The 22,160-nt window shown below is 51.9% G+C and overlaps 1 protein-coding gene across 1 annotated transcript in view; it reads right to left on the bottom strand.

Moving 5' to 3' along the window:
- SMAD6 (SMAD family member 6) overlaps positions 1-22,159 on the bottom strand; it is a gene marked incomplete at its 5' end in the record, with an annotated part of 36,056 nt that extends 13,897 nt beyond the window's left edge. Inside the window, 3 exons of the mRNA XM_057372271.1 lie at positions 17,338-17,415; positions 19,150-19,206; positions 21,805-22,159. Coding sequence (XP_057228254.1) covers positions 17,338-17,415; positions 19,150-19,206; positions 21,805-22,159 — 490 coding nt within the window. The remainder of the gene's footprint in view (positions 1-17,337; positions 17,416-19,149; positions 19,207-21,804) is intronic.
- Position 22,160: the final 1 nt, after the last annotated feature.

Below are 22,160 nucleotides of genomic sequence, written 5' to 3' on the forward strand. Positions count from 1 at the left end.
TTATAAAACTTTTACAATGTCCTTAGGAAGCATAAATCTCCCCAGCGGAGCGCGGCCGGCGCACGCTCAGCTCAGCTTTGGGAGCACCAACAGGGACATTTCCAGGGCTRATGCCGCACCCAGGGGCCCTGAGGTCACAATCCCAGGACAATCAGGGCTGAGCCGATCCCCTGGACTCACCCCAAAAGGCAGAGGGGCTCTGTGTGACGCGTCCTTGCCACGGTGCCCCCGCAGCATCACGGCTTTCACCGACAGCCACGGGTTGATGCGAGCGGGTGCTGCTGTGCAGGAACTCCTCRGGGCTTTCTCTTCAAAGTTCAGCCCTTGCACGCACAAAATTGTGTAATTCAGAAACAATCCACTCAYGCTCGCCCATTTTTAGAATGAAATGGCTTTTTGTCAATGCCTGTGGTAGGTTCGAAGCCGAGCCCTGTGTCCCTCACCAGTCCTGATTATGACCAAACCAACGCCACCCAGCCAGCCCAGCCCTTCTCGTGATGCTTTTGGGGGAGATGAACCTCCCAGAGGTGGCTGTTCCCTGGCATCAGGAACAAACCCCCGTGCTGACTGACACATCTGTATCCAGGCTGGTTTCCATATGGAAAGCCGTGCAGCTTTACGGGATTTGCTTGGACACAGCATTTCCCAGCTCTGAGTATTCAAATAAATGAGACCTTATTTAACACAGGAGTTTTTTAGGAGTTTTTCCCCCAAACAGCTTCTTCACTGTAATTTAGGAGTGTTTGAGACAACAACAACAAACGGAATCAGGGAACTGGAAGTTTATTCCCTTTGCAGAGCACAGCTTGCTGTTGTATATGATGAAGTGCATAGAAAGTCTGGAAAAACTTGGATGGGAGTTCAAACACTGATGTTTTAAAGATGAAAGCATGTTCTTCGATTAAATGTTTAAATAAAGTTTTCTGGTACTAAATCATTTAAACATTTTCACATTCCTCACATCTCTAGAAGCGCCGTTGGCTTTTATTTATTGTCCTAACCCAGTGCCCTCAGCGAGCCACCAGGGCCACTTGAGGCAACCTGTTTGCAAAAGGGAAACTTCTTGCAGGAGGGTAAAAAATCAAGAAGAACAGGGGAGCCTGAGCCTTATYCTCCACTCTCCATTTATTCTCCAACCCCAATCATATTTTCCACTTTTTCTTACAAATAAATCCTGCCATGCTGCACATGGACATAGCCAGTTTCTGCTCCAAATACTGACCAGAAATTCAAAGTAACTGCCCTGACTTCACCGTGGTCGTATTTAGACAGCTGAAACTCAGGGCAGAAATCGGCATGGGAGTTCAAATTGTCTTTTTTAGCAGTTCTTGGGCCTTTCCAGGGTGCTGTCACTGATGAAGTCAGCCTTACGCATGAGGACACAGAGCATGGTTCTGCCACCGTTGCCTCAAACAGCTCTAAGAAGAGGAAAACCTGAAGTCCTTGAGCTTTTTGAGAAGGCACAACTCATGCAACCGCTAAGTCCAACCCAGCAGAGTGAGGCAGCTGTGACCCGGCCTCTCCCAGCTCTGCCACAGAGCTTCGAGGAACGAGCACCTCCAGAGACATCCAGGACAAACGGGGATAAACCTGCCATGAGTCAATTAAGAGTGGAAATGCTGGCAAGGTTTTTATTGCAGGACAACGCAGCAGTAGCAGAGGAACGAAAAGCTGAATTTCTCTGAAGACAGAGCTCAATAAACAAAATGTGGTTTCCAAAGCTATGAGATAACTGGGCTCAGTCACCCGGCGCGCTGTTACCGACCCCGATGCTCTGATTTCCTTGTAAATCCATCATTAAGGAATAAAAACAACAGCCCAGGCTCAAGGGGACACTCATGAATGCAGAGCCCGAGCTCTGGGTACCCTGATGGGTCCATCCCTGCTGCTCTCCACTGAACCTCTCCCCAGGAGCTCCCAGGGCTGTTTGGTTAACATGGCCCAGGATAAAACTCCCTATTTATTTTGGCACCATCCACCTCGAAGGCCCTAAAACCCAAATAAAGTCCATTCCCCTCGGTGTGTATCCCCAGCTATTGACACTGCTCATGACCAATTTGCAAATGCAAACAAACGCTCGTTGTGTAATGGAGCTGGAAAAACAATCGGGAAGGGGCTGGGGATGCGCCCGAGGTTCCCGCAGGGAGGGAGGGCTGGAAGGGGCGGCAGCCTGGGCACAGAGTGCAAGAAATTCAGCTTTTCTGRTAACAGCAGGGGCTATTTTCTGCCCATGACATCATGCTCCCATCCATCATGGAACAGCAGAGATGCTTCCACTGATGGTGGAAGTCATGGAGGACTTTGCTGGTTGTTCCAGTGGCCAACATCATACAGCTCCCTCTTTTGAAAACAGCAATTTTTCTTCTTTTCACCTGTCTCACATCCATCCAAATCCTCTCCACTAGCTCAGCTGATCCAAGGATAAATCACGGCATCCTAAGTCCATGTGAACAATCCCAGACCTTTCCAGCTGCACTCCCCAGCAGAGAATGATGCAAACCCAACTTATCTGCCCTGTTTTAGCCCCGCTCCTTAGAGAGAAGATGAATTGTGCCCTGCAAGARGCTCTTTCTCCCTGCTGGCTGCAATTAAGTATATAAAAAAATAATCTCAGACATGGGCATCGGTATTAACCTGAGATTAAGTGCAAGATTTGCTACCCAAACACCATCAAAATGGTCCAAAACCCAATCAGCTCTTTAATCACGTGCAAAAGCAACRTCTCACTAAGGGAATTCAAATCTTATGGGTGATGTGTCATCTCCTGGATGACTCTGGAGGGGAAATGGCGCTGGAAATGGACGGTGAGAACAACTACATTTGTGTATTCCACCTGCAGACACAGAATTGATGTGTAAGGGGTGGCATTAAGCTGCACCTACGTCAGYGAAGGATGCCAAGGGCTGGAAAAGCCCAATGCTGTGGTGAGCAGGACAGGGTGAAGTTACAACTCCTCCTCATGTGTCTGTTATTCCAGAATCAATGGTTAAAACTCAGAGCTGCCACAAATTTCTCCTGCAGTTTGAAGGATCCTGTGCTGGCCAACCCAGAATCCCATCCCAGCTCTGTGCTCAGCAGAAAAAGGGGTTTCCTTTCAATGGAATGGAGAAGRCAGAGCAATGGCTCTATTTTAGCCCTGTTGCTATGAAATGGCTACAAAAATAAGTCCTGCCCGTGCCCTCCCTGCGGCACATCCCTGTCCYRCTCCTCCTCACAGCCCCATCCCAGCCAGAGCCCGGGCTTGGCCAAACTCACCTGGTTTCAGGTTTCCTGACAAACCCCGAAACAYAAATACATCCCTAATTCTGCTGGAGAAGCTGAGCCAAGTTTCTGGCAGGGCTGTGCTTGGGATTGAAACAAAGGGGGAAAAAAAAACCCCTTAGCGGTTTTGACCCAAAACCAAGACTCCCCCCCAAACTTGGCAGTTCCCACTCATTTTTGTTTTGACTCAAAACTCAGGGCTCCGACACCCCACTTGGGGAAGTGGGATTTTCAGAGCCCTGCAGGACACTCAGCTCCCTGCCTGACACTGGATATCTTGATGGAAGTGTGCTGCAGCTCTCCAGTGCAGTGATGAGGAAATCCCAGCTTTGTATACAGCAGAAACCCCAAAACGTGGGAGGCTGTTCCTAAGCTCTCCCTGCAAATCCCATCCATGCCCAGAGCCCAGCACTTGGARGCTGCACACAAACAGAGCTGCAGGCATCTTTCCGAGGGCTGCAAAGGCAAGTTTAAAAGCAGGATGTTTGGCTGAGCTGCTCTTCCCTCAAATAAACACCYACGACCTCAGTCCAACAGAGAGGCACCGCTCTGGGAGCACTGGAGTGGCTGCATTTGCAAAGAGCCAGCCTCGATTTCCCCCTGGCTGTGGGAGTGCCAGCRGGCTGGGTGGCACCTCGGGAAGGGAGCGATGGCCACAGCTCTCCAAGGGCCACATTGGAATTCTGGCACACACAGAGAAGTGTCTCCTCATCCCTGCTTTCTTACAGATCCGCTGGGTTGAGCTGGTTAGAAAAATCCCATTGCAGAAGCTCTGAAATGCTGAAGTGGTGAGAATTTCTGCATCACAGCCTGCTRCCTCACAGCACAGGGAATTAATCCAAGGTAGCCGAGCTGATGCTCCCAGGCTGGGAGTGATTCTGCATTCAGCACTCATTGCTGCCTTTGCAGTTTGGAGACCACCAAACCTCCACTCACAGCAGGAGCCACGGGTTCATCGCTGTGCCATCCCTTCATTTGGGATAAAGCACTTGGAAAAACATTTCTGCTGCCTGCTCCTTACACACCCTGCACACTATTCYAGCTTATTCATGGGACACAAGCATTAAACACAACTTTAAAGRAGAAATCAGGAGTAAAAGGTTCAGGATAAGGCTGTGCTGCTCCCCTCAGGTGKCTGCACTCGCCCTGGCAGTGCAGAGATGCTCCTTCTCCTGTTAACAAACCAACCTGTGCCCAGCCTCACCCCATCCCTGAGCACCGAAGGATGGGAAACCTGATTCCAAATCCCAGTGGGTGCTCCCTGTGCTCAGCACACACCAACAGCTCAGCCCCAGCAACCTGCACCAAGGCAGCCTGGCACACAGAAGAGCTCAAGAAACAAAGCCATGTCTTGAAMACCTCTAACCCAAGCAAAGGCTGTGCTGGGATGGCTGGAGGTGGCTGGGCTGTGGCAGGGAGCTRGGAAGGCGCGTGGCACATCCCACATCCCGGAGCTCCCCGTGCCCCATCCCGCGTCACACCAGCGATACTCCAAGGTGGGATGGCTCCAAAGCCAGCCCCACATCCCAGGAGCACAAACACCACGTGCTCAGAGAGCACAGAGCCAAGAGGGAAAGCGTTCTGGGGGCTGGGACAGAGCCAGGCAGTCCCAACCCGTGCGGTGCCAGCTTTGCCCTCCCCGGCCCCGCTGCGAGGGGAAGGGCTTTGCAAGGCAGCTGGTTCTCATTGAGAGCCTCTGCAGCCGGCACGGCGGGGAGAGAGCCTGCAGGGAAGGGCACAGGGAGGAGGAGGGGCGAGACGATGGGGATTAAAATAATATTGTGTCGAAATCTCAATGAGAGGGAGAGAAGGGGGAAGARCAGAGAAAGGAGCGCTTTCCGCAAGGCAGCGCCGGCCATCCGGCCCGAGGCTGAGCTGGGATTATCCGCTGGCTCCCWCAATGTCCTGCTGCTGCTTGGTTTGTCCTCGTTTAAACCTGGATTGATCCTGTGCACACACCCAGCCAGGGCAGCTCCTTCCCTCGAGCACATGGGGYGGCCCAGAGGCACCACTGGGAGTGGAGCTGCTGCTGCTGCTGCTGCTTCAATGGACAGCGCTCTCGCTGCTCACAAAAACCTTCAGCATCTTTGTCTGGGCACAGAAAGCTCCTGTCTTGAGCAGCCCGAGGTTCATGGAGGTGACAGACCCTCAGCCCTCCCATCAGCACCTTTGATTTTACAGTTTTTGGTGCTGCCTCTATGTTTTAAGCTGATCAGCAGCCCTCTGGGATGTGCACAGAGATGCCACGCTGGAGGGAAAGGGCTTCCTGCTCCACGCCAACAAAACCTGTTCAGTGACAGATCTGAGCTAAACATGCAAAACTCCAGGATGTGAGACAGCTTCTCCMATTTGCCCTTCTGAGATCCAACTGCTTTGAGAAAAAAAATACATTTCAAGCCAAGAATCATGAAAAGTCACAATATTATTTTACTGTTTACCCTTTTTGTATACTAGCTACGGTCCAACTGCATCTCTTGTGGTTGGCCTCTGACTGCCAAGATCCCAGCTGAATTTTTTGGGACAAACTCCCTAATCCTCCAAACACCACCCAGGGTTCCTCTCCCCGCCAGGGAAGGGGCAGGCAGAGAACCACGATCGGGGCTGTACCAATGACATGCACCAGCCCACAGAGCTCCAGCACCMATTTCCTACAGGAATAAGCCCTGAACATCCAGTTTCCTTGATGGCTTTGAAAAGCCACGCTGAGCTTTTCCTTCCTGCAGGTTTAAGGMGAGCTGACACTTCCCGGCGAGGCAGCAGCGCTCCGGGGAGCGCGGAGCTCAGCACATGAAACACCCGGAGCTGCAGCCTTTGAAGCAGAGCCCTTCAAAGACAGGCACATACCACATCTACCCAGGCTTTCTACRCAAACAAATTCAGCATGGCGAGAGCAAAACTAATTTGCAAAGATCTTTAAWGTTGGAAGTCTCAAATGACTGACCCTTTCGAGCACAGCTGAATTCAATCCGGCTCTCAAGGTCCGTATTGGCGATTCAACATGGAAAAGACACGGATTATTTCAAAATATGTGCCTGTAATTACTGGGGAATAAAGAATGGCTCCACGTTTCTTGTTTCACTGAGGAAGAAGCTGCCCAGTGAGCTCCTAGTCTGTAACSTGTGAAGTGTGGGGGACTTCTTTTCTTTTAAAACATAATTCTGCTGACATTTCCCTTCCATTTAAACAACTTAGCAATGAGGGAAGTGCAGCTCCTGTACTCAGAGGATCTTGGTACTCTTCCATGAATTTCCTTGATCTCCTGGGGTGGAAGTGTCCCCAGCCATGCACATCCCTTGGTGCAAGCACTGAAACAGGCCTGGTGCAAATGGAAAAGTCAGAGGGGTTCCCATGCTGGAAACCCCTGTGATATTKAAAGATGAGCCAAAGCAAGAAGGGGCTTTATTGGGGTCTGGTTCTCCAAACAAGCCAGCACCTGGCTCACTGGGAAACAGCCCTGGGGTGTGATGGGGTTGAGATATCCCAGGAGCAATCCCAGAATGGTTAAAGGTGGAAAAGCCCTCTCAGATCAGTAGCTCCAGCCATTCCCCCCGCACTGCCAAGGCCACCACTTGTCCCCAGGTGCCACATCCACATGGTTTTTAAATCCCTCCAGGGACCGTGACTCCACAGCTGTCCTGAGCCTGGGGAAGAAATGTTCCCAAATATCCACCCCAAACCTCTGCTGGCACAACACCCAGCAGCATCCACTGCTACCTGCATGGGCACAGCCCCACTGACCCAGCTCCAGGAACAGACCCAAAGTGCCACGGATGCAGCCCCCATCTTGTATCCTCACCTGCACCCTGCAGAGCCAGCAGAACCCACCTGAGATGGAGGAGAGAGCCCCCAGCCAGGGTCTGCAAACTCCAGAGCTGCCACCCAGCTCAGGCCCCAGCCATAAAACGAGCTCCACAATAGTGTTATTTATTTTTTTGGAGTCACAAATGATTTCCAGCAGCAGGAGGGTGAGGGATGCGGCGCTGGACCCGGCACCCGGCCAGTCCCATAAATGGTTGGCAGCCAGCAGAGCAGCAAACCCATTCCTATTGAAATGAGCTTGTTACTACTAATTTTTACTGGCTTCCTGGTCGATTCATAAAGTTTTGTYGGGGCTTTTTTTTTGTTCTGTTGGGTYTTTTTTGCAGATCTCAGAAACCAATCCCATGACACTTGAGGAAAACTGAGCCCTGGCCTCGCCACCAAGGACTGTTCTGCACCCGGCCCCAGTGCCCACGGCCCCTCTGGAAATGGGGTCGTGTTTTCAGGGCTTCGTAAAACCTCAGCAGAAGGAGTTCTCCAGAGCAGGCCCAGATCAAAACCTGCTGGATTCAGTTTTACTGTGACCAGCCCCGTGGCACAACAGCTCAAGCCCTCAGTGGCAGCTGCAGACACAATTTACAGCGAGGAGTTGGGGCTGAGACATTAAAMTGCCCATTTTCACATCTGCTCCTCTCCACAGCTGGATATCCCGAGCTGCTGCACCAAACAAACCCAACTGGATCTGATCTTGGACCCTGAGCTCTTTATAAGCACCAGTGGCTGTTTGGCAAAGCTTGGCTTAGGATGAGGAGATGGATCACGGAATGGTTTGGCTTGGAAAGGACCTTAAAGCCCATCCTGTTCCACGCCTTGCCATGGGCAGGGGCACCTCCCACCAGACCAGGCTGCTCAGAGCTCCATCCAACCTGGCCTTGGACACTTCCAGGGCGAAAGCTCCTGCTGGGTTATACCACGGCTTCTCTGGATTTTAGGAATGGCAAAAMCCCCAACCCTACAGCTCATTTTAGCCTGCGGCTCACTAGGGTTTAAAGAGCAATAGATACAAAAAAAACAGGAGAAAAACCAGGAGCAAAATCAGGGCACAATTGACTGTGTTTGCCATGGAGCTTGGGGGAAGCTGCAATGGTGCTTCCAAAGGAACAACATTCATTCAGGAATCAGGGAAAGCAGAGCTGTGGGAGTTCCCAGCCACCACAGCCCATGTTTGCCTTCCCTGTGCAGGACAGGGATGCTCCCAGACCCCCCAGCCTCATGCAGGGGGGGATGAATCAAGTGCCTCATTCTTCCCCGTGGACAAACTTGGCTTTTCCTGGTGCGGGATYGCACAAACGGGGCCTTGTGTGAGCGCCGTGCCCGGCCCCGGAACAGGGCAGGCTTTGGAGCAGCCAGGAGGGGAAAAAAAGGGAAAAAAGGGCAGGAAAAGGATRTGCTCTGCCCAGCACGTCCATCCCTGCGGGAGCCTCCGGAGACAGGTGGAATAAATCTAAAGACAGCACGGCCTTATCAGAGACAGAATGGGCTAGGTAGGAAGGACCTTAAAGCCCATCTCTTCCGCTATTCCGGGTGCTCCAAGCCCAGTCCAGCACTTCCAGGCACGGGGCAGCCCCACTTTCTCTGGACAGCCCGTGCCTCACCCCCAGCTCATCCCCCACCAGCTCCCTGCAGGCACCTCCGGGCCTTTTGTCCCTGATCAAACAGACAGCAGCACTTTGCATCACCGTGCGTGAAAGCACCAAGCAACTGGCATTTTTTTTACATCTCCAACATTCTTTGGCTTCTCTCATGGAAAAATCTTAGCAAATGAGACCTTAATAAATGGAAAGAGCTGGAAAATAGCCTTTCTGCTGGCGGKTGTTGCTCCTGCTCATGGAATATGGCAGATAAAACCAAACAAGTTGTGTCTCCCACCCTTCTGTGGAGCCACTGGGAGGAATCCTGCCCAGGCATCCCTGGCATCAAGAGATGTCCCTACAGCAGCAYGAAGACTCAAACTTCTCCATCCCTGAGGAATGGGCAGCCATTCTGAGCTGCTACAAGCACCCACGAGGAGGAACATCTCCACAGCCATAAACCCAAAGACAGGCACAGGAAGGGGARGGCAGCTCTTCCAAGGCCAGGTGGGGAGATGGCCAAGCTGCAGGTCTGGGCATCAGAGGCCATTCTCAGCCATTTAAAGGAWAAAAAGAGGAAAATATGAAAAGAAAAGAGAGAGGGAAAAGTGGGGCGTGGAGCTGATTAAGGAGATGCTGGAGCAGGAAAAGAGCTTTGCATTTAATTCTGTTTATAGCTTCTGATGCTGCTGGTTTTTCCCCCACACGTTTTCCCATACCCAAAGCTTGGGATGAGGAAGCAGCTTCTCACTGAAAGAGAAGCTTCTCTGGGAAAGGGGTGGAGGGGTGGTGGGACAGCAGTCCAGCACTGCAATGCTGAGCTTGTTTGATCCCTGCTCCAGCCCAAGGAGCTGCAAAGACCATTAGCAGCCAGCATTAGCAGCACGGCAAGAGGTCAGCCAAGACAGGCACTTCCATGTGAAATGTTTTTGTTCTTACAGAAAAAAAACCCAAACAGGAATTCAACAGTCCTGAGTATCCCAAACCCAGACCCCAGTGCCAGGGATGTGCTGCAGATCTTCCCCTCCGTGCTCCCAGCACTCTGCCCCGGGAATGATACTTTTTTCCAGCTAAACACCCATTTCTGGGGTTACAAGAAAGCTGGAGAAGGATTTTTTGACAAGGTGGGAACGCCCTGGCACAAAAYGCTCAGAGAAGCTGTGGCTGCCCCTGGATCCCTGGAAGTGTCCAAGGCCAGGCTGGACCCGGAGAACCCTGGGATAGTGGGAGATGTCCCCTCCCATGGCAGGGGCRGGAATGGGATGGGCTGTGAGGTCCCTTCCAACCCAAACCATTCCAGGATGCAATAACCAACCAAGAGAAAGGCACAGAGCAGGGGCAGAGGAGTGCTGGGACAGGCACTGGTCAAACCCAGCATCCCAGGAGCAAGAGGGGACCTCAGGGAGGTGATGTCCCTCCTCCTCCTTCATCCCCACCTGACACCTGGATCCCCTGGAGCACCCTCTGCTCCCTCCTGGAGCCCATGGCACRGCAGGACAGGGCAGGGGTGGGAATGGCAGACCCCTGTGCCCACTCCTGCTGACCCCAGCCCTTGGGAAGCACACAGAGCTGAGTCTCCTCTGCCAGCAAATTGAACCTGCAGTTCCAGGGGCTCGGGGCGCTTCAAAAGCCCTCGGCAGCCCGGGCAGCAGCACTGCAGGGATGGACTTTTCAGCTGTCGAGCAGCAAAGCAAAATCCACACAAATAAGCAGTGTTCCAAAAAACCAGGTTTAACCATCAGCAGCTCCCAAYGACAGGGGATGTTTTTCCTGAGGTTTTTTTTTTTTCCCCCTCCTCCTTCCAGTCTGCTTTATTTTTTTTAAATTTCTTGCTAAAACCCAGCTCGAGCTCCCACAGCACACAGCCCTTTTGGGTCTGAGCATCCTCCAGAGGTAAAATGCTGAGTTAGGTCTCGGAGGCCGGGAAAGGAGGTGCCTTTGATGAACAGCAAATCTCCAGACTTCAATCGCCCCGGTGAGCGCCACACATTTAATAAGTTATTTCCGTGGAAAACCTTGGTAACTCGGTTATGAATCAAGCCTATAAACACCTCTCACTCATCAAAGTGCCACAAAAAAATCTATTACTGGGACTGTGAACACAAGCCTCTCTCTACAGGTCCCCTCTAAGAAGCCAAAATTCCTCCTTCAAAACATTCACCGTTTTCAAAGGTCATAAATACACTGTGTTCAGTATTCAGCAAATCCCGTTAAAAAGCAAAACACAGGCCCAGGGAAAAAGGAAAGTTCAAACAAAGCCGGATCCATCGGATCCATGCTGGTTAAAGGACACAACCAGAGCTCACATCAAAGGAACTTTTACTACCTAGAAAGTCGTATCCAACCCCTAATAGGGTGCAAGAATGTAATGTTTAGGCTACAAAGATTAAACTAATTTACTTTTAAGTAACTTGCTTACTTCCTGATGTTTCTTTTTTTAAGAGTGATGCCTAGGTGCTTGCAGAAGTGAGGGATGTGATTATTCTGTGATTCAAGGCCAAACATCATAACTGCTCAATGAACCACAGACAAAAACATATTTTATCCGGGTGYTGTACTTACTCCAAGAACTTCTAGGTTGAAAACATCCAGGCTAGCTGTGAAAACCCATCCCAGCTCCAGGTGAGAGAGGGAGAAACAGCAACTCTCTCCTTCTCTGTTGGAATATACTGAGAACTGCAGTGTCTTGCCTCAGAGGAAACTATGCTCCCCAAATACTGTCCCTGGAACCTCCTCTTCAGGGCATCAGCCAGCCTTGGCTCCATCAGGGCAGATTCTCCTTTGGACAATTTGGGAGCTGTGTGTACTCACAGAAACATAGCAGCTTTAATCCCTGCATCGGGCATGGGGCCAAATATTGGTAAAACCAATCTTCTTCCACCCYTTGTGCACCACACAGCCTGTGCACTCCAGGCAGGTGATCCTGAGGYTCTGGCAGCCACTTTGGATTTTTTCCTTCCTTGTTCTGAACAAGGAACAAGTCCAACTGTCCACATTTTTTTAGGGACAGCTCTGATGGCCCTCATTTTTTTCAGTGTTACCTGTTGGATGGCTGCAGCACTATCAGCCATCCTAATAACCCAAGGGGAAAGATTCTTTGCTACACGTGATGCAAAGCCTCACAGGAACCCTGATGTCCCTCCTCAGGAGACCTTCAGCACAAACCATCCCTTCCCACCTCCAGCAGATTCCTCAGTGGCCCCTCAACCTTCATAAAACTCATTTTCCCCACCACATCCCTGTCCTGGCTGAGCTTTGCAGGAATCTCAGGACCAGAAGCCCCGCGCTACAAGCCCACAACCCACAGGGTATTTTATACAAACAGCTGCCACTCACTCTACAAACACCTTCACAGCTGCACAGCCCCTGCCAGGACTCCACCCTGCTCCCAGAGGCCCATCCTGCAGGGATGGAGCCACTGGCACCTCTGGGCACAGGTGGCACCATGAGTGTCTATTGGCACCAACGCCTGGCCACCCACCTGCTCTGCCTGAGCTTGCCCCRGCTGTTGGTTTGGTGGCCCAAGGTGAATTATCCCACAGGGTTCTAATGGAGAAACAAACACATGGAGGGAATATCCTCTCCAGCTTTCCGCCTCTCTCTTCCCCTGGCAAGTCATTCAATTTGTTTAAAAGTTATTCTTTAATTGCTGCTTGCTCAATGCTCTGAACATCTTCATCTGTCTGTTATTCCCCCAGGTGGAACACTCTGCTGGGTTACTCTGCTTAAGGATGAAGCAGGGCTACCAACAGGCTTTGGACACAATGAGGAGCCCCCTACAGAACCAACAATCCCTTCCCTTCTTCTTCTGCTCCAAAGAGAGGAATGTCTGAACTCCAGGAGCTGCCACTGTGGTGAGCACAAAAATACTGGGAAAAAACCACTCCTTTCCCCAAATCCCCTGGCTCCAGTGGGTTTATCACCACTCCAGCAAGACATCTGCTGTGGAATAAAGGAGCACACCCCTCTGAAAGCCCAGGGATCAACTTCCAGAGCCTCCCCATCTTCCCTTACAGGGAGTAATTCCATGATTCACCCTTTGGTTGGAGAAGCTGCCTTTGATGTCAGCCCCAGGCAGGGCCAGAAGCTGCCCATGAGCAAACCCYCAGGGAGGGCAGGTTATGSCTCTGAACCCTCCCAACCCTCCCASCTCTCCCAGGGGGATTCCAACATCCATGGCCATCCACAGCCACGTGGGAAAAACCTCCCCACCGAGCACGGAATTCCTCTCTGAAGCACACTGGAAAATAGATGCACTTTATTTCCCGTTGGCAAACCAAAATGATGGAGGAAAACTGTTTAATATAAAAACATCTGACAAAGCACCTCCAGGATGTATTTTTTTGCATCAAAGAAGTAGCTCTTGGCAACAGGCTCGTTCCTCYGACCAGGAGAGGTTTTAGCCAAACCCTGATTGTTCTAGACTGCACAGGGGGAGACAAGCCAGCAAACCTACAGTTAAATAGGAAAAAAAAACCTAACCAAAACCATTACTGGCCCAAACAAACATCTGTCTGTGATTAAACTGGATGCACAGGGATGTTGTGCCTTTTTTAAAGGGATTTGTTTCTGCAGGAGTGGGGAAGAAGGGATGAGAAGACTCCACAGTGGTGCTGGGTCAGACCCAGYTCCCAGCCCCCACTGAGACACAGCMAAGCCAGAGCCCATCCTCAAAACCCGACATTTCCCCCCCGAAGAAACTGCTGCCCTATTAATGAGAAAAATACCCTTTTTTTTCGATTAACAGGTAATTCCACAATCTCTCCCTCAGCCCGGAAAGGGCAATGTTTGCCCAGTTGCCACACACATCCGCCTGACAGATTTAATGGGCTTTTTTTTTTCCAACTCCTAACACACAGGATCTTCATAAATTTCCTTGTTAGCATAAATCCTGCAGCCTGTTATTTCTGTGGGGGGGAGAGGAAGGGAGACGTTCACTTTCTCCATTCAGTGGGTTTTAAAATATGCTTCCTTAAGTTCATCCTAAACATTGCTGGAAGCAGAAAAACCCCTCTGGCTCTTTCCTGGAGCCGTGGCATCGCCTCAGCAGGGCTGAGTCACCAGCTGGGATGGGCGCTGCTGCCTCCTTCCTGCCTTTGGAGGTACAGGGACCCTGCTCCCCAAATCCAACACCTCCAGCCCCACCCCAGCCCTGCAAAAACTTCCCAGGCCTTAAAAAACCCAGAAATACTCTCAGGTGGAAATAACCTTCCTGCTGCTTTGAAGCACGGACAGAAATTCATCCCTCCTCCACCAAACCACCAATTCAACATTGCTTCTTTAGGATGCACGTTTTCACCTACAAATGGGTTCACTGGAGCTGAAACTCTTGTGGACAGTTGTAGCACACTAGGAAGTGATTTCAAAGTTTAAAAAAAAAAATAAAGCTATTTTTGGAAAAAAATAAACCAGCACCTTCCCTGGGGATGGCCAGGTCAGCAGGTGCAAGGTCACCTTTTGCTCTCCCACCTGTCCTCCCTCCAGAACAGTCCTCAGGAMCTCCAGAATTTAAAGCCACCACTAACAAGAACTTTGGTCACCACTCGTCATGGGGCTTTTTCAACAGGAATGGGGCTTTTCCATGGGTTTTAAGAAAGGATCCTTCCCATAGATGATGAGGGAGAGCCCTGTGGGATTCAGGGGAAGGCAGGCAATCCCAAAGCTGCTCCAGCATGTCCCCAGCATCCCATCCCATCCCATCCYGCCGCAGCTCTCGCAGCACGGCTCAGCCCTGCACACGCCTGGCAAGTCTAACGGGTACAGCAGCTTCTTGGCATGTGCTGGAGGAGCCAAGGCTGAGGGGAAGGGGAAAAAAAATTACTACAAATGTTCCACCAATTATGAGTCACGAGGCCGAGCCTTTGTTCCTGCCTTGCTGGATTTTGCCCTTTCCCTGGTATTTCCCCAGCTCTGGCTGGGAGCTGCAGGGACGCCAGCGCTGGCCGAGGCTCTGCCGGCTCCCAGGGGACACTTGGGCTCAGCCCAGGAACCACTTGGGTTTAAAATGGAACTCCCCAAACAGWGGGTTTCCTTCAGCTCTGCTCCCCAGGCAGAGGGGAATCTCACGAGGAAATGACGCAGCCCCTCTTTGTGCCCTCACAAACCTGGATGTGACACTGTTTGATCTCAGGGGGCAAAACCTTTGGGTTCAAACACCTCCAAGTGCCTTCTCCCACCAACCCAGATCTGCCCTTAGCACCACACTGAGAAAACAAGGGCATCCCATTCCAAGGGAAGTGCTGTGCTGGACACTGATCCTTGGACAAACTGTGTTCCAAGACCCAAATGCTTTAAACAAGAGATGAACAGGGCTCTGGGGTATCATCCACAGATCCAGGTCACATCTGCCCAACCACCCACAGCTTGTGCTGCCAGTTAGCACCGACTGCTCCTCTGAACCTTACAGMGAGCCTGCTACTTCACTGAAGACTTCCCCTCTTTTTAAGGGCAATATTAGAGCCATGAAAGGTTCTACTTCAAAAACAGGGTTTGTTTTTCTTTAAATTTGCACATATGACAGAGATCATCTTTTGCCTTCATGCTAAAACCTCTTGTTTAGAAGTTCATCAAGTAAAGGAGCAACAGGAGAAGAATGGTTCTCTTTGTTACACAAAATTGAATTTTGTGGTTTTAGTAGGAAAAGCCTTTTTGATGATCAAAGCTGGAGCAATAAATAGTAGTGGCTTGATGCTAGATCCAAAATGTACTTATTTTTGGAAGACAAGTTAAATGCACACTGAGTTCCCTCGGTACACCAGAGGAGGCAGGGAGGACCATGTGCTTTGTGCATCACTTCCACAGACCTTCACTTCAAGCAGAGCCCTTAAACGAGTTGAAATGGCGAATAAACAAACTGAGAAGTGGCAGGTAGGCTGGAGCCTAAGTGGGTTTTCCCCKGTACTTCCCCATGATGACATGTACGGGTTAACTTCAGCAAGGCTCTTATCCTCTTTCAGCAATCCTGAGCACTGGGGAAAAATAAATCACCCAGCTCACACTCTTATTAAAAGTTACACCACTGGAAACAGCGCAGGGGGAGAGGAGGGATCCAGTTTCAGCACAATCTCGGTCACATGTTATCATTACATTGTTCAAGGAAAAGCTAAAATCTCTCTTCTCTTCCAACAAACCCACCAGATGTCCCATAAAGACTGAGCCATGAGAGAAGCTAATGATATCCTCAGGAACCCCAGTTTTCCAACTCGGCTGCCGTAATTAATGCCAATTATCAAGTTACAACAAAAGCCACGGGCGCGAGGAACTTTAGGGACGTGCATCCAGCCCCAGGAAGGTTGGTTAAGAATTGCAAACACGTATTTGTTAGAGCTCAAGGCTGAATGATCCGAATGCTGGCTATCAATTGTTCCCCTGCTCTGGACACTTGGCAGCACCACAAAAGCCCCATGGCTGGCACACGCCGGTCCGGCACGCGGCAACCACGGCACCGCCGGCTGGCCACCGCGGGGAAACCTGAAAGGGCAGGGGGGAGGGAAAATCGCCAGAGGGAAACGTGCCACYGTGCCATGAGCCGGCAGTGCAGTGCTGCTACAACACCCTTTGGAACTGGGACCAGCCCAAACACCCCAAGGAAGGCGCAAATCTCACCAAACTGGCCGTGAACTCGTGCAGGGAAAGAGAATGAAAARGCACGACAGAGGGACCAGTACCCCAAAGGTACCCTCCACCACCTCCCCCAGGTCACAGCATCCTCYGGAGAGAGCAGCAGATGCAATCCAYGTGCTCAGCAATCCAACCATGAGGCTCAGAGGTGCCCAGATCCCACCACAGCCACTGAAGGARCRYGTGGGGCTCCACCAGGAGSMARGRWTKKYYKSCYTYMWYCCCAGTTCCCAGAGCATGAACCAGGCAAAGAAATTCAACCTAGCCCCATASCCAGGCCCCTCCTGTCCCCCAGCCTGGGATGAGACTTTCTCCTCACCAAGGAGAAAGACGTGGAATGATCACAGCAGCCAGAGCCCAGAGCGGAGCCAAGGAAAGCCCCAACCCTACCTGCTGTCAGGTAAAACCACCCCAGGCCYTGCAGAGCCCCATTAAGTGAATGAAAGGTTGCAGGGTGGGGCAGAGCAAAAACGAGGACCTAATTAAGCCAAGCTTTGTTCGGGAGCTTCAATGGCTCTGTGGCTGGGAGGCTGCTCATGAAAGCAGGGCCTGCAGCCCGGGGCCAGGGCCCGACAGGTAACACCAGCCGGACAGACCCGGCAGGAACCACACCACAGTGGCACTGAACGGCCTCACTGCTCACTGCTCCTGCCGTGGAAATGGGGAGAGACCCCAGCCCACCCCCACAGCAGCCAGGGCCCCACAGCCCCCAGCCCAGCCCCACAGCAGCCAGGGCCCCACAGCCCCCAGCCCAGCCCCACAGCAGCCAGGGCCCCACAGCCCCCAGCCCAGCCCCACAGCAGCCGTGTCCCCAGAGCTGCCATTGCCCCGGTGCCTTTCACATGGAACACGCAGGGCCCTGTGGCCACCTCCCAAACAGCATCTCACCACAACGTGAGCAGCACAGAGTTCTCTGAAAAATCAACCGAAACAACTGCTCTTTTTTCCTTCCCTTCATGCCCAGAACACAAACCAACAGCAGGACCATGGCCCCCATCCCCTTGCCCCAGCAGCAGCCCCCGGCGCGGACCACGCGGGCGGCAAGGCACAAAGAGCAGCTGCCAACCTGAGAAATCTCCGGGCGTGACGTTGGGCGAGTTTGTAGCCTCTGTTTCAGTGTAAGACAACGTGGAATCTGATAGATCTGGGGGRAAAAAAACAACAAAAAAAACCACTTTTAGTCCTGCTGCAATTGCCAGTGCTACGTGAGCAGCCGCGGCTCCTCAGCTTCCCACYGCCTCCCCGAGAGAGAAACTCTCTGCAGAGCCAGAAAGCAGCGATTAACTTTGTAGCTCCACCACGCAAATGCAAAGTTTGAATTGCCTCGACCACAAAAATAACTCCAGTTAAGTTGATCAAACAAGTAGGAACTTGGTGCTTACTGGATAAAGTTACATTAAGCCTCTAAACAAGTCAGAGTTACTATACTTAATTATCACCATTAAAATTCTTGAAGCTGTTTATTCTTGCTTCCTTCCTTCCTTCCTCTTTGCTGAAGCGAAGAAAACTTTGTTTTAACAAGTTAAGAGTCTTTGTTATTCTCTCTTGCTTACACCCCTCTAATTAAGTGCTCAACTGTTTGCTCACAGATTAACTATTATTTTTCCAATCAAACAAGCCAGTGAAGCAAATTTCAATCCCTGGCTGTTGTTTTAATAAAGTCACGTGTTGCTCACTATCATCTCTCCCTGCAGCACAAGCACTTTCTGAAAGGAATTAACTTGGAAAGGGGAATGCAGGGAGGGACAAGTCTTTTTTTTTTTTTTTTTTGCCTCCACACCTAACAAGAAGAAAAAAAATATATTTAAAAAAAAATAGCCACAACCAGGCAATTTGGCTTTGCAGGCCGCTCTGGTCAGAGCCCTGTGGCGATGACGGTGCCGGGCACAGGGTGCACACATGGCTGAGTCTGAGCCGATGGCAGCTCCCAGGCAGGACTCACCTTTGGCACGGGCAGCTCCTGCCTTGCCCTGGGGCTGGGTGGGACAGGCAGGCGCTGCTGCTGTCCCCTCCTATCGCTGCCAAACCCTGTCTGCCTCCTCCCTGTCCCTGCCCCGTGGCAGCAAAAGTGGCTCCCCTTGGCCATTAACCCCGGTAAATCACAGGATAAAGGGGGAAAGCCCACAGCTGCACAGATTTCAGCAAACAATCCAAGAGGGACATGGGATTGCTCCTTTCCATCCCTTGTCTTTRCTTCCCATTTAATGGAGCAAGAAAGAGGGCTGAGAAAGGCTGGTSAGGATGCAGCGATGCCAGCTCAAGGCATCTCCAGGCCAATGTGCAGCCCACAGGACCGGGATCCAGGGCTGCCAGGCTCTCCAGCACCCTGCTCTCCATGCCCAGCCTACCCATCCCAGAGGCTTTCACCAGCTTTGCTCGGAAAACCTTTTATAATTGCCCAGGAAAAGCAACACCTCATTCAGAAATGACACAGCGCTGAGTTTCAAAGACTTTCCATCCCATTGTAAYGAGCAGAAGAAGGGCAATAATAGCTGGTTCCTGCACGGAGCAGCACAGCCAGGCCTTTATGGAAATGGCACCCAGGAGCTCTCGCTCCCCGCAGCTCCGTCATCCCGCAGATTACACACGCAGACAAAACATGACGTCTGGTAACCTTTCATTACGCCTTCATTAAAAATAGAGCTTCATATTATTTTGGAAAATATGCATGTGTCCACACGGTAATTTGGTAGGATAAACTGGCATCCATTTACTTCTTAAAACCCGTCAGCTGATGCTTGCTCAGAAATAATGAGCAGCCATAAAACCCCGACTTGTTGGCTTTTGCCTGACGTGCCAGGCAGGGCTGTCTCAGAACCAGAACCAGGGCTGCACCATGAAAGAGTTCCCGGGAGATCAAAAGAGACAAAACACGTACCCAGTGGCTTTTGCTCATCATTAGGAGACAGCCGAGAGTAGGGAGGTGGTGGAGACTCTGGAAAAACAAAACTTTAGGTTAGTGTTGTGCTGGGTTTATCAGCAAACTTGCTTTCTCTTTCAAGTAGGAACTCTTCCAAGGTTATAAACACTCAATGGAAAACAAAACACTTGGAACCAACTGGGGACCAAGGTCTCCCAATTTTTTTGAAGAATGGTGGTTCCACCTGGAATTTTCAAAGTGGGCTTTGGTACTGAAAATGCTGCACCCCTCTGCCCCAACACCCACAGCCTGAGCCATGATGTTGCTCCCAAAGAACCACATTTCCATCATCTGCGTTGAGAGAGACAACYACAACTCCACTTAGGGCTTAACAAGTGCTCCCCAAACACTTTACAAGTACTGAAAAAGGGTGATGAAGAACTCCTCTTGGCACACAAGGCAGACACCAGAGCCAGCCTGGCTTCARCCACCAAGACACCCAGGTAACTTTGGTCCATCCCAACAAAGGCCTCAGCACAGAAGCAGCTCAGGAGCAGAGGCCGCCCTGATCCCACCCACCCCGACTCCATCCCACAGAGCTCCCCAGCTCAGCTTTAAGCAGCAGGACTGAGAAGTCATGTGCTCCCAGTTCAGCAAGTCCTCAGAGGTGCTGTGCTGAATCAGATCATTCAAAGAGCTCTTGCTGTCCTTGGAAGGGTCAAAACCATGCAGAAGGCTGATGAAGGTCCTTCATCATCTCCTTGCCCMGATTAGAGGCATTTCTTTTCCCCTTCCAAAACCTGTCAGTGATGTGTTTTTTCAATTATAACTTGCCTAAATTGGGTGTGCAGCCAGCTGGGCTGCATCAAGGCACAAGCACTGAGCAGGCACCAGCTTCAGTGAGAATTGTATTGCGAGGTCAGTCAGTGGCACCACAACCGACCCCAGACTATGGAAACACGGGTGTACTCCTCAGCTCCCACCCGGCCCTGACAGCGCTCAGGCTTGGCCGAGATCATCAAAAAGAACCTCAGCATCCCCGGTGGGATGGCTCTGAGAGCATCTACTGCTTCTCAGAAAAGGCTCACCACTGGCCCTAACGGAGCAAGAATGCTCTTATCACACGGTGCTTACAAATCTCAAATTAAAAAAATAAAAGCACCGATGTCCCCAGGTGGATGTAACAGCAAGACCTGGCTGTGCTGGCCCCACACGAGCCAGACCTGCTGTCACCAGGGTCTCGCTGGAAGCCCCCCAGCACTTTCACACCCCTCAACTACATCACCCTGCAGTAAACTGGGTGGGAAACACCAACAGGACAATCTCTGCAAGGAGCCACTTGTGGAAAAGGGCATCAAGGCCTTTTCTTGGCTCCAGTTAGCAGCGCCCAGTCGGCGCGGGTGGGGTCCTGGCACAGTCACCCATTATCAAAGCGATAAGGAGCCACTTGATAACAGCTCTGCTTTCTACTACTCCCAGCACAGGGCTGGCAGCCGCTCACCCCTGGGAAAGCGACCATCGCTGCAGGAAAGAGACTGRGAAATTTTTCCCGTTTCTAAAATAAATGCCCCGTTCCTGAAAACGCAGCTCAGCTCCAATTGGAAAAAAAAAGCTGCCTCCAGCCTCTAGCGACCTTCGGGAGAAGCACGCTCAAAAGAAAAGTTTCTTTGAAAGAAGGGATGCAAAGCGAGGCTGAAGCCCAGACTGCAAAAGTAATAATAAAAAATCCAAGGTCTTGCCAAAAAAAGGGACAGTATTGAATCATGGAATGGTTTAGGTTGGAAGGGACCTTAAAGATCMTCTGGTTCCAGCCCCTGCCATGGGCAGKGACACCTTCCACTATCCCAGGCTGCTCCAAGCCCTGTCCAGCCTGGCCTTGGACACTGCCAGAGATCCAGGAGCAGCCACAGCTTCTCTGGGCACCCTGTGCCAGGGCCWCCCCACCCTCACAGAGAAGAATTTCTCCCCAATATTCCATTTAACCCTGCCCTCTGGCAGTGGGAATCCAGCTGTCCAGTTTCATTACAGTTTTTGCACAGCCTGTTAAGCATTATTTCRATTTCTAAACCTCAAACTCGAACATGTCTCTGCTCCATGTAGCAATTCCCTGCTGACACGGACACACGATCGAGTATTGCTGAAAAAAAAMCAAAAAACGCTCAAGAAAACCAAACCCATGCCTTGAAAACGCTCACGTCTGCCAACGCTAAAAAAAGAAAAAGCCCCAAGAAATGTAGGAGCCCTAGGTGCTCCCGCGGGTTCGGGGATCCCCGCGGCAGGGACATCCCCGCAGCCCCCCCGAAGCGCCTGCGGCTTTAAGCCGGCGGCGGTGACCGCCCGCCTCCGATACGAGCGAGCCAGGCTGGCGCCAGCGGGATGGAGCCGCCGATTATCGCCCCTTCGGCTCCCAGAGAGCGGGGAAACTCCGCGGGAAGGAGAAAAAAAAATAATAAAGGGCTTTTTACGCACAACTGGAACCGCTGGTTTTAAGAGAGGGGGAATGCCCGGCGGGGACCCCGAGCCAAGCACGTTTCCCCGGGCATAACCGCAACACCGCGGGGCCSGGGCGGCGCTGCCCACGAGGGTTCGCATAAACCCAGGAAGGGATCAGAACCCCCGAACCCCCACATCGGTGGGTGTTGGTGGGGAAAGAACCCAAMTCGCGCTGCTCACCTGGCCCACAGAGGCGGCTGAAGTGGTAGGGATTGCAGCAGACCGTGGGTCCGTCGGCTACGCCGAAGCTCTGGCACTCGCAGAGGGGCTTCAGCTCGGCRGGGTGCTGCAGGTCGGGCCAGCGGAACAGCTTACCCAGGAGGAGGTGCGGGGGTGCCGCCAGGCCCCCCAGGCGCACCTCGGTGCGGGCCACCAGGACGCAGCCGCCGGGCATCCCCCCGCGGGACTCCACCGCCTCCAGCAGGCTGTCCAGCGAGCGCTCCTTCAGCCGCTTCAGCAGCGAGTAGGTGACGGCCTTCAGCTCCTGCTCCAGCAGCAGGAGCCGCGCCCGCGCCTCCCGGCCCCGCCGCTCCGGG

This window comes from Malurus melanocephalus, unplaced genomic scaffold (assembly GCF_030028575.1).
Source record: "Malurus melanocephalus ecotype Western Australia unplaced genomic scaffold, MMel_1.1 scaffold_169, whole genome shotgun sequence".
Lineage (NCBI taxonomy): Eukaryota > Metazoa > Chordata > Aves > Passeriformes > Maluridae > Malurus > Malurus melanocephalus.